This window comes from Lynx canadensis, chromosome D4, assembly GCF_007474595.2.
Source record: "Lynx canadensis isolate LIC74 chromosome D4, mLynCan4.pri.v2, whole genome shotgun sequence".
Classification (NCBI taxonomy): domain Eukaryota; kingdom Metazoa; phylum Chordata; class Mammalia; order Carnivora; family Felidae; genus Lynx; species Lynx canadensis.
Genome location: NC_044315.2, coordinates 69,843,200 through 69,855,512, shown reverse-complemented (window position 1 = coordinate 69,855,512; position 12,313 = coordinate 69,843,200). Strand labels below are relative to the sequence as shown.

Below are 12,313 nucleotides of genomic sequence, written 5' to 3'. Positions count from 1 at the left end.
GATCGTGACCTGGCTGAAGTCGGACGCTTAACCGACTGCGCCACCCAGGCGCCCCTACGATCTAATTTTAGAACATTTTCACCTCCCCTAAAGAGACCCTGTATCATTAACAGTTACTCCCTGTTCCCCCCACACACACAATCCTCCCCAGTCCTAGGTAACCACTAATCTACTTTCTGTCTCTATGGCTTTGCCTATTCTGAACACTTCGTGTAAATGGAATAATACGACACCTGGCCTTTTGTGTCTGGCTTCTTTCACTCAGCATAATGTTTTCAGGGTTCTGTTATGTCATAGCATGGATCAATATTTCATTCCATTTTATGGCCAAATAATATTTCATTGTGTGACTATACTACATTTTATTTATCCATTCGTCCGTTAATGGACATTTGGGTTGTTTCTGCCTTTTGCCCGTCATGGTTAATGCTGCTACGAATATCCATGGACAGGTTTTTGCATGGATATGTGTTCATTCCTCTTGGGTATATACCTGGGAGTGGAATTGCTGGGTCATATGGTCACTGTACGTTTAACTTCCTTGAGAACTGCCAGGTGTTTCCCGAAAGCAGCTGGACCATTTTGTATTCCCACCAGCGGCGTATGGGGGTTCCCCCGGTGATTTTAATATTCACATCTAGGGTTTAAAACCACCAAACGGAGGGTCTCCATTTCTATAATTCTGTGGTTTCTTATCTAGGATTAGATGCCCAGGGCTGCCTCCAGGAGCCCATGTCACCCAGAACTTGGCTGAGCTGTAGAGTGTGCGGTGCGGTTGGCTTCTGAGAGCACCTGATCATTCTGGCCTCTTTGAGAGAAAGCCTTGTGGGTTCTGTTTTCCAGCTCAAGACCTTCCCCAATTTCTGCCCTGCCCTCCTCACAGTTCTGGCGTGGATTCTGGAGGATTATTGTGAATAATACCATTATTATACTAATTATAATATTTAGTATGTAATGGTATAGTAATACTAATATACTAATTATTATAATACTTTAATTATAACTAAATGTAACTATAGTATTTTAATTGTAACATTTCAAATAATTACCCCATTATCCAGTATGCGACACGTTTTGATTGAGCATGCTGGGATCCCAGGGCCAAGGAGGGAAGAGGCTCTTGTGGGATCAGGCAGGGCTGTAAGAGCATCCCATCCTCCTGGGCCTGCAGAGCTATGGGCACCCCTAATAGAGTCAAGAAAGTCCTGTATGACACCCCCCCCCAATAGAGCACTGGCTGCTCTGGAGTTGGGAGTAGAATGGGAATGGGGGCTTCCTCTGAAAGAAAGGAAGAGAAGAAATTAGATCTGATTCGACTTCTCACTCACCTTTACTAACAGGGCACATTGCTCACCTTCCCTAAGCCCCAGTGTAACACAAGGCATCAGCAGCTTCCTTGCGGGATAACTCCAAAAGTTAAACGCTGAAGTACCTAGGACAGTGCTGGAAACACAGGCAGCCCTGTTCTTCCACACCAGATTTCTTCTCAACTCTCAGCTCGTGGAAACGGAGACTGAAGCCTATATACCCCTCCTCCATCACCCTCTCAAAACCAGGACTTGAGACCTTCTTTCCAGAACGCCAGAAACCTCATGAGCTTCACTCTCTGTTGACAATGAGCACAGAGCTGGTCTCATTTCCTGAACTTTAACCAGTGGGACCCACAGTTCTGGGGCTGCTGAGTCCTGCTGGACCCTCTGGGTGGGCCTGACCTTCTCTGAGGTCCCTGTGAACAGGGCAGAGGCAAAACTCTAGTGTAGACGCCATTTACATCGTAGTCAATGTGTAGGGCACCCCCTAGAGTTCTGCAGGGAACAATCCATGAGACCATGAGCAGCGGTTTCCTTAACAGACGCACAAGTCTATAAAACTCCGTGAATTAGCATCTCCAGGATGGTGGTCCCTCATGTGTATGAGCTGAGAGAGCTCCCAGGTCATTCTGGTCCTGCTTAGAAACCTTTGCTCTTCTGGAGACCCTTGCCCTGACAAGATTCAGGCAGCTTCTCTGACCCTCATCTATTTCTCTTCCCATTTGTCCTGCTCAGTCTTCTCCGTAAGTAGCTGTGAAAGGAAAATCACACATGCATATTTTATTTGACATGTTATTAAATGCAATTTATCATTCCCTGCATATATATTTATTTTCCTGTTTAACTTTTCACTCTGGGTTTCCTTGAAATAAAAAATCACACACTTTTACCTTGGAAAGACAAGTACATGATACCAATGCTCTATCCTAAGTCCTTGGCAGACATCACTAATCAATCACAGCACTCTTTCCTCCTGAGCTGGGCACAACCTCAGACTCCTTCTTGATCTTGCATTCCAAGCAGAGGGTGAGAATCACTTAGAGCTGGCACAGGAGATGGTGTCTATTTGCCATTCCTCAGAAGGTCTTACTCAAAGCTTTCCAACTCCACCTCCAGCCCTGAATGTACAGCAGATCTCTGCTATAGGACATCTTTCCCCTTGGGTGTTCATTCTCCTATTCAGGGTAATCCAAGATGAGCCCTAAATTGGGAAGTCCTCCATCCTCCTAGGCTAAAGGGAGTTTTTTGTGTTCTGAGCTCCCAGTCTCTGTGCCTCCTTAGGACAGACATTATTTTCAACATACGTGAGAGACAGGAAAATAATGCCAACAGGCTTTGGAGTCCACACAGCTGTTGTCAAATCCCAGACCCACAGCTTCATTAATCCTCCTTCCTTTCTTCCTTCCTTTCTTCCCTCCCTTCCTCCCTTCTCTCCTCTCATCAAAAAAGTATGGAACACCTACTGTGTACCAGGCAAAGGTCTCTATATCTATGAAATGGATATTTTATGTAAAATAGCTAGCACAGCACCTAGGACACAGCAAGTACAACATAGATAGCTGGAAGAAAGGATGATTTTCAGACCTGGAAATGCAGCCAGAATCACCTGACCCACCTCGTGTCACAGAGGAGAAAACAAGCCCAGGGCAACTGTCCAGGGTTCTTGCACAAGGTTAGGGCAGAACTAAGACTAGAACCTAGGCATTTCTACTTTTTGCCCCCATTACTGGCTGTGCAGAGAAACTGGATACCCTTGGTTATGTTTCACGTTGGAGAAATGAGGCTGGGCTGTGACCCCCAGAAGCCAGTCACACCTTATTCATGTCCTTACACATGCATCCACCATGTAAGACTGTCCTGAGCAAAGTCTCCAGGAGGCAGCCAGTGTGGACAAGAACAGCACCCTGGCTCCAGCTCTGTAGGCAGTGGGCTGAAGGAGAGAGTAGATGCAGGGAGAACAGTTAGAAATCTGTTTCAAGGGGCACCTGGGTGGCTCAGTCGGTTGAGTGTCCGACTTCGGCTCAGGTCATGATCTCACAGCTTGTGAGTTAGAGCCCCACGTCCGGCTCTGGGCTGACGGCTCGGAGCCTGGAGCCTGCTTTGGATTCTGTGTCTCCCTCTCTCTCTGCCCCTAACCCACTTGCATTCTGTCTCCATCTCTCTCAAAAATAAATAAACATTAAAAAAATTAAAAAAAAAAGAAAAGAAATCTGTTCCGGGAGTCTCAATGGGAGATGACATAGGCTTCCCTATCAATAGGGCAATTTTGGTAAAAATGGAGAGAGCAGTTAGAATGAAAGATGTCATGGCATTGCCCCAGCAGGTGTTTCTGCATGGTGGGGTGATGAAGAGGAAGAGAAGTGACTCCAAGACTTCTGTTTGTGTCATGATCTTGTCATGGGATGGCTACAAAATTATGTGTTGCTATTGCTTTTTATTTCCTCCTTCTATTTAAGGAATGTCTTTTTTTTTTTAAACAGAAGCTATATAACTTCAAATTAAGAATTTGTTAAGGTTTAAGATCTCTGATATACACAAATTTCCACTTTCTGCTTTTTCTTTGAACGCACTGTTGCCATTGTGTCCTGTTTTACAGTAACCATGTGGGTCTGTTTGCTGAACCTATTTCTCTTGGCTTTTAATGGCCGGAGAACATCTTTTAAAGTACACACGGGAACATCAAGCCACTTTACTCTTCTAAATCCTGACTCTGACACCTTCCACAGCTACCCGCTCCCTTCCCCAGGGCTCAGCAGCGCGGACCGGCTGCCTTTTGGCATCGAGGAGAACGGGGGCACGCCTTTCACTACCAAAGCTTCAGGAAGGCACCACCACCACCACCACCAGCACCAGCACCACCCAAACTATGGCCTCTCGCTGACTCTGGAGAACAAGGAGGGGCCTCTGAGATCCCCAAACTCCAGCAGTAAATCCCTTACAAGTAAGTGAGTAGGAGTGCAGAGGGCAGGGTGAGGGGAGGGATGCTGCAGGGCACGGGTGGCTTTCCTGGATCCTCAAGACAGGTCCTTTCAGCGCAGCATGAAAAGACAGTAACATCAGTTCTGGGTCGCCGGGTCTGGGCAAGAGCAGGCAAGAGCCTTGTGCATTTAAGCAGGAGCAGCTGAAGGATTACAGGTTACCAGTAAACTCTGATTTAATCCAATGTGGCGATGCTCTCTCCACCTCCTTCCTTAGCTGTTTCTATTTCCACAGGCTCAAGTAATAGAAAGAGGACAGAAGCCAGGTGGCTAGAATCTGTACTTTCCTAATTACAGGAAAACCCCTTCTGTCCCATTTGTGACTTCACCTTCTGAGAGCAAAGTGATGTCAGGGAGGCCCAGTGTTTCGGGTCCCAGTGAGAGAAGTTGGGAGATGGAGAGTAAGCAGTTCACAGCATTTTTAGCAATAGGCTAGGGTCATTTTGTATCTGTTACAACTAATAACAGTGGGCTTGGATTTTATACATCTGTTATTTTGGTTTTCTAGAAAATCCCTTTTATTATCCTTTACCAAAGAACTGTTCCGCAACAGACTGAGGGGGGAAGAGCTGGTTCTTTATCACACACGATGGGCAAAAGCACTGAGGTAGAGACAAGAGGCTTCCATTCTGGTTTTCACTATTGAGCCAAGTTGCCTCTTGGACCCTCAGTTTTCTCATCTATGAAATGGGATAGAGGATGTCTAGTTTATGACCAAGGAATCTTCCAGCTCTGACATTTCATGAGTCTGTGAGCTGGTGAAATGGATGAGCTAAGGAGCCTTCACCTGTAGACCACAGGGGATAATTCTAGGCTGGCTGAGCCGGAAATGGAAGTTCATCATTCACTTGGGGTTGAGGAATCAGAACTTGATCCCCTCATCACTATCCACATTGCCTTTCTAGGCCATGCCTCATCTTTTTGTAGCCAGATGACCGTAACAGCCCCCCTAAGGGGTACCTCCTCCAATGCAACCTCCATCTTGTAGTTGCCGACCTGAGAGCTCTCAACACAGACAGCTCTGACCAAAGACCTTTCAATGGCGTGTCACTGTCCTGAGACAAAGGCCATGTGGCCATACACGGACCTTCCCAGCCCAGCCCCTGCCAAGGACCCCAGCCTTCCCCGACTCCTCACTACACCCCAGCCACACAAAACTCCTCTCCTCTCACCAAATACTGTGCTGTGCTCCCAGCTCCGTCCTTTTGCACCTGCTACTCCCTGTGCCTGGAATGCTTTTCTCCACCTTAGTGACCTCCTACACATCTCTTCCGGAACAAGCTCAAATGTTGTCAGTGGAACCTTCTTTAACATGCCTTTCTGATTCCTAGCTTTGGAGTGCCTTCCCTTCTGCCCCTGTAGCAATTAGATAACTTTATCACTCTTATGTGGATTATCTGCACATGTCTCTGTCTTCCTCACTAAACTAGAAATGTGCCTCATTTATCTTTTTATTCCAGCTGCCCAGATCCCAATTGCAAATAATACTTGGTACAAGTTTTCGTATGTAATGAATGTTTAATAATTAATGTATATTTCACTGTATTAATGGATAAATAGTAGCCAGTGGAAGGAGCAGTGGTAAACTAGTCCAAAATAGTACAGAAATCAAAATCCATGAATTTGGTTTTAGAAACGTAACATGGTTTTCAAGGAACATTCATATGCCTGTGAGCCTCAACGCTCATCTTTCTAATTTGCATAGTGTTTTTCCATTAATAAAGCATTTGTACACAAATGACCTCACTTAATATTCACAGCAACTCTGCAGGGTAATTTTATTTTCATTTTAAAATGGCTCAGAGGCTCAGAGAGGTAAAGTGACTTGCCCAAGGCCACCCAGCTCATATTGACAGAGTTAGGCCTTGAACCCTTGATTTTAGGTGTTCTCAGAGCCCATCAGCTGGTCATATTCAAGGGATTTAAGCTGCTGGGGGAGAAGGCAGATAGAAAGGGTACTGGGGACCAGGCTCTGGTGAGCATCTTTTATCACACATATCTCTATCACATATATATTTCAACCTCTCTTTATTCATTCCCCTGGCCACTTGTAGAACTGAGTCCAGGAGGACCTGCCCTGTTCAGCGAAGCTGCTGCCCATCTAAAGAAGCTGGAGTTGGAAACTGTGAAGGCGGCGGGACCCTGGCCTGCTCTGCACATCAACATAAATAAGGTGCAAAGGACCAGGAGTGGGTGATGACCATGGAACTGGGGCTCATGTCAAACATCTGATTATTACCCTGGCCCACCTCCTAGTTTATGTGCCTTTGTCTTGGAGGGATTTCTATCTAATATTTCCTGGCATTTCTGTTCAGTCTCTTTGGGTGAATTACAGCACGAGGAATTGTGCTCAGTGCTGAGGCTAATGGGCTGGACGGATCTGTTAGTGATCTCTCCCTCCTTCTAGAACTAAAGCCCAATGAGGAGGCACCCACATTTACCACCTTCCATTTTTACCTCTCTATATTGCTCTGCTCAGGCTGCTATAACAAATTACCATAGATAGGGTGGCTTAAACAACAGATATTTCTCATTCTTCTGGAGGCTGGTAGGGCAAAGATCAAGGTGTCAGTCAGTTTGATTCACTAGGAAGGACTCTCTTCCTGACTTGCAAATGGTTGCCTTGTAACTGTATCCTTACCTGCAAAGAGAGCTCACTCTTTCTTTCCTCCTCTTTTTTTTTTTTTTAATTTTTAATTTTAGAGAGAGAATGTGTGTAAGCAGGGGAGAGGGGCAGAAGGAGAGAGAGAATCTTAAGCAGACTCCATGCTTAGGACTGAGCCCAACACAGGGCTCGATCCCACAACCCTGGGATAATGACCTGAACTGAAATCAAGAGTTGGACACTCAACCAACTGAGCCACCCAGGCGACTTTTTTTCTTTTCTTTTCTTTTCTTTTCTTTTCTTTTCTTTTCTTTTCTTTTCTTTTCCTTTTAATATTTTATTTTTACGTAATCTCTAGACCCAACATGGGGCTCCAACCCACAACCATGAGATCAAGAGTTGCACGCTCTACTGACTGAGCCAGCCAGGTGCCCCTCTCTCTTCTGCTTCTTATAAAGCCACTAATCCTATCATGAGGGCCCCATCTCATGACCTCCTCTAAATCTGTTTACTTCCCAAAGGTCCCATCTCCAAATCCCATCATATTGTGGGGTAGGGCTTCAACCTATGAATGGGGGGGGGGTCACAGTTCACTCCATAGCACTCTCTATCTCTTACTCTGACAGTGCCTGGTACGTAGTGGATGCTCAGTAACTGTTTGCTGACGGAAAGAAGGGAGGGATTTAAGGAAGGAGGAAGAGAGGAACAGGGTGAAAGCAAAACTCTCTTTTGGCTAGACCTACGCTTTTTTTTTTAATGTTTAATTTTTTTTTTTAATTTTAAGAGAGACAGAGAGGGTGAGAGAGAGCAGAGGAGGGGTAGAGAGAGGGAGAGAGAAATCCCAAGCAGGCTCCATGCTGTCAGCACGGAGCCCAACATGGGGCTCGATCCCATGAACTGTGAGATCATGACTTGAGCCGAAATCAAGAGTCTGATGCTTAAGTAATTGAGCCACCCAGGCGCCCTTGGATAGGCCTGTTCATATATCCAAATGAACAGCCTTATGAAAGCCAAATTTTATCTTAAAATGGTGAAAGCTCACCATTAAGTAATGATGTTAGCTGTATGTTATTGTAGCTGTTCTTTACCAAGTTGAGGAAGTTCCCTTCCTTTCTTTTTTAAAATGTATTTATCTTAAAATAGAGAGAGAGAGAGTGAGAGAGCGAGAGAGCACACACAAGTGGAGAGGGGCAGAGAGAAAGAGAAAGAGAGAGAGAATCCCAAGCAGTCTCCACACTGTCAGCACAGAGCCCAGTGTGGGGCTTGAGCCCATGAACCATGAGATCATGACCTGAGCTGAAATCAGGAGTCTGAAGCTTAACCAACTGAGCCACCCAGGTGCCCCAGCTCTGCCCCTTTATCAGAGGGAATAAGAAGAATTTGGGGGGCGCCTGGGTGGCGCAGTCGGTTAAGCGTCCGACTTCAGCCAGGTCACGATCTCGCGGTCCGTGAGTTCGAGCCCCGCGTCAGGCTCTGGGCTGATGGCTCGGAGCCTGGAGCCTGTTTCCGATTCTGTGTCTCCCTCTCTCTCTGCCCCTCCCCCGTTCATGCTCTGTCTCTTTCTGTCCCAAAAATGAATAAACGTTGAAAAAAAAAATTTTTTAAAAAAAGAAGAATTTGGAAGATCTGGCCTGGGAAGCTCTCCCTCCTTACCTGCTCTGGTGAGCATGGGAAGGTTACACCTCCTTCAAGGGCTCTTCCTCCACCACAGCCAACCCTCTAGCCTGTACTAGACTTCCAAGATTTCTTAGAAGACGCTCATTTCCCTACATGCCTACTTCCCCCAAATGGCAGCCTAAAGTCCCTTTGACAACACCAAGGGCCCACTCACCCACTTTTTCTTCTATACCACCCTCCCTGATGGCCAGCTGGAAAGAATCCCTCCTTCAGGGTGGCACTTACATTCACTCAATCAACGAATCCTTACTGAGCAGCCTCTACTGTGCTCAATAATATCATGCACTAATATATCATGTGGCCCCCGGATTGGTCTTCTTTCTCTTAGTCTCTTCGTTTTCAAACTTTTTTTCCTGCAGTCCACACAATAAATGGTTTTAACAGAGGCTTACCTAGAGTTTGACAGAACCCAAAAATATTTTGCGAGGAAATACAGCAGATAGCAGCAGACCTCTCCCAAGCTCTACGTAATTTGTGGTTGCCATGAGTATTGGTGGGCCATCAACAATAGTGGCTTGCTCTGGGTTAAAGTGTAGCTGAGACAACTGTGAGTTACTGCGCATTTCCCTGGAGCCCCTTTTTTCCTTTTCTCTTTTTATTTTTTGCTACTGTGAGCAATGCTGCTCTAAGCATTTGTGTCAAGTTTTTTTTTTTAATGTTTATTTTTGAGAGAGAGAGACAGAGAGTGTGTGGGGGAAGGGCAGAGAGTGAGGGAGACACAGAACCCGAAACAGGCTCCAGGCTCTGAACTGTAGGCACCAAGCCCGACACGGGGCTCGAACTCACACACTGTGAGATCATGACCTGAGCCGAAGTCGGACGCTTAACCAACTGAGCCACCCAGGTGCCCCTGGAGCCCCCTTTTTCTACTTCCACTTGAGGAAATACATTAGTAAGCAAGTGGGATAAAGTGACGTCAGATAACCTTGAGTTTGTCTTAACATACAGGCAAAGTATGTTACTTCACACTGTGACTCTTTGTTATTAATCAAACATTCCATGCAACAGACCCCACAACTCTCCCTGATACCACAATTGGTGACCAGTGGCTTCAGTGGCTTTCAAGGATTGAGAATCCTCTGATTTTTCTAAGATTTGGATAAGTTCCTGTCCTTGATTTAGTGTTGAGAAGACATTTTCATCGCCCAGTTCCAAAGTGGTACCCAAAATTATCACAGGAATTTAGATCTCACCAGATTTCAGATGTGTAAACAATTTTATAAACAATTATAAAATGCATCTGATCATTTCTTTATCCCCAAACGACTTCTCCAAACAGATGGACTGTTTCCAACTATAATCATATCAAAGCCCAATTGTCATTTATTTTGTATGTTTTAAAATCTGTATTTCAATATTGAATGGTAAAGCATCTTTTCACAATTCAAACTGAATGCAAAACACGACACGTGGTCATGCAGAAGAGAGAAAGCACAACATTCTTGGAACCATCCTTCAGGCTGGAATTATGGACTCATAGCCCAGATGTTTATCTCATAGAGATATCTTTGATGCAAACGTATTTGTAGAATGATAGTCAACTTTTCCAAAATTTATATTGGTTTTCACCTGGGTCAATTTGTAGAGCAGGCCAGTAGCTCCTGCTTTGCCAGATAGAACAGTAATGAGCCAGCTTGGGTTTTACATCCAAAAAAGGAGTTTAATATGACTAAATTCAAAGGGAAAATCAATGCTGAATTCCCATTCTTTTTTATTTTAGCAGCATTCATTATTTTAAAATACATCTTCGGTCATTACTGCCAGTATAACTCTACCCCCTTAAGCAATTGTCAAAAACCTCAAGTGGGCTTTAGAACCAATTTAATTCTTGTATTCCAGCATCTCATTCCCAAAAATTACATCTAATTAAAAAATTAACTCTTCACACACCAGTGAAAACACATGTGCTGGTGTTAAACAATTATCTTCATGTGGCAGGATTTATAAGCACAAGATAAGTTATCCTAAAGCAATCCTGTCAAGCTCATCTTTCAGAATAAATAAGTTACTTATTTGCCTTTTGGGGAATGCTAAGTCTTTGGGGATAATGACTCCACTCAAAAGAGTCTGTTCTCTTCATACCCAACTTGATGGCTTAGGATTATTAGTGTCCTCATATCTGATGCTCTCGTGTGGTTGTATTTTCTAGCCAAAGAATCTAACGTGAAAGTGCCATTCAAATCTATTTTTTTCTCATTTTCTCATCACAATAATCTTATGAAGAAAGAAACTGAGACCCAGGGAGGTTAAGGGGATCCAGTGTGGCCGAGTGGTCAAGAACCGTAGCTTTGCAGTCACCTGATCCTGAGTGTGAATCGTGGCTCTTTTGCATCCTTTCTGTGTGACTTGGGCAAGTGACTTACCATCTCCCTGCTTTGTTTTTCTCATCTATAAAATGAGGATAATGATCCTGTCTACCTTCAAATGGGATGGTCAAGTGAGAGGACCCAATGAAATGTGCTTAGTGAGTGCCTGGCCCACAATAAGCTCTCAGTAAACATGAGCTACTGGCATTATTTTTCTTTGTATCATCATGATCATAACCGTGATCATTATCAGCATCATCTTCTTTCTATGGTGCCAGAAAGGGAAAGAGCAGAGATTAAAATCCAGGTCTTCTGTCTCTGCTTATCTTGCTGTTACATGAAATTGCTTCATTCTACGTGTTCTACCAAATGCTCCTCTATGCGTTTGAAGAGCTCTCTTTTCTTTATTAAATGATGTCAACCAGCCAGTTGCCCTATACTTCCTCTGGGGCTTTCATAACACTCCTGCTATGTGTACCAAGGTGCTCAATCAGACTTTCAAATTAGTAAATGAGATTACTTTTGGAACTTGCAGAACTTGAGGCCTTTGCAACATTTTGTTCTTGCTAACATGCCACATGAAATCCTGATATCACTTAATTGACTTTCAGCAATCATATGGTCTTATAGCTTTCTTAGTAAGCACATCTCTTTTAATAATAACTCTATATCATTATAATCTTCTTTAGTAGGTATCTATTGAACACCTGCCGTGTGCCAAGCACCATGTTAGCACTGGAATATGCAATGACCGCAATAGGCATGGTTAACATTAAGACATTAGTTCCAGTATGATGTGTGTACCATCAAAGATGATTTCAGGTTGTACACCTAAATGAGTATTTTTTTAATAGGTATGTAATTATCATAATGTCTATTATAATAAACATAATAGTCACCAAGCCTGTGATTTCAAAGATATTATTGTTTAGGACACACTTAAAATAGGTAGTGCCGGGGTTATCCACCGTAATTGGATCATATAAACTATAGGTACCTGTTGGGGCGCCTGGCTGGCTCAGTTAGTAGGGTATGTGAGTCTTGGTCTTGGGGTTGTGGGTTCGAGCCCCACATTGGGTGTAAAGATTACTTAAAAATAAAATCTTTAAGGGGTGCCTGGGGGGCTCAGTCACTTGAGCTCCCGACTCTTAATTTCGGCTCAGGTCACGTTTCCAGGGTTGTGGGATGGAGGTCCATGTCGGGCTCTGTGCCAAGTGTGGAGCTTCCGTAAGATTCTCTTGCTCTCTCTCCCTCTGCCCCTCTCCCCCGCTTGTCCTCTCTCTCTTTCTCTCTAAAAAACTTTAAAATAAAATAAAATCCTTAAAAATAAAATAAATTATAGGCACATGTTTAGTTAGTACCTAGGAAATGGGAAAAATAGTGAAGTTGGTACCAAATTACACTCTACAATGAGGTAGCCCAGACACAGGTTTCTTG

At 44.3% G+C, this 12,313-nt stretch overlaps 1 protein-coding gene across 7 annotated transcripts in view; it reads left to right on the top strand.

Moving 5' to 3' along the window:
- Nucleotides 1–12,313, top strand: part of EPB41L4B (erythrocyte membrane protein band 4.1 like 4B) — a 128,736-nt gene that overhangs the window by 91,939 nt on the left and 24,484 nt on the right. For all 7 annotated transcript variants that reach the window (XM_030293631.1, XM_030293629.1, XM_030293634.1 and 4 more), the window contains exons 16-17: nt 4,037–4,251; nt 6,343–6,461. In XM_030293631.1, coding sequence (XP_030149491.1) covers nt 4,037–4,251; nt 6,343–6,461 — 334 coding nt within the window. The remainder of the gene's footprint in view (nt 1–4,036; nt 4,252–6,342; nt 6,462–12,313) is intronic.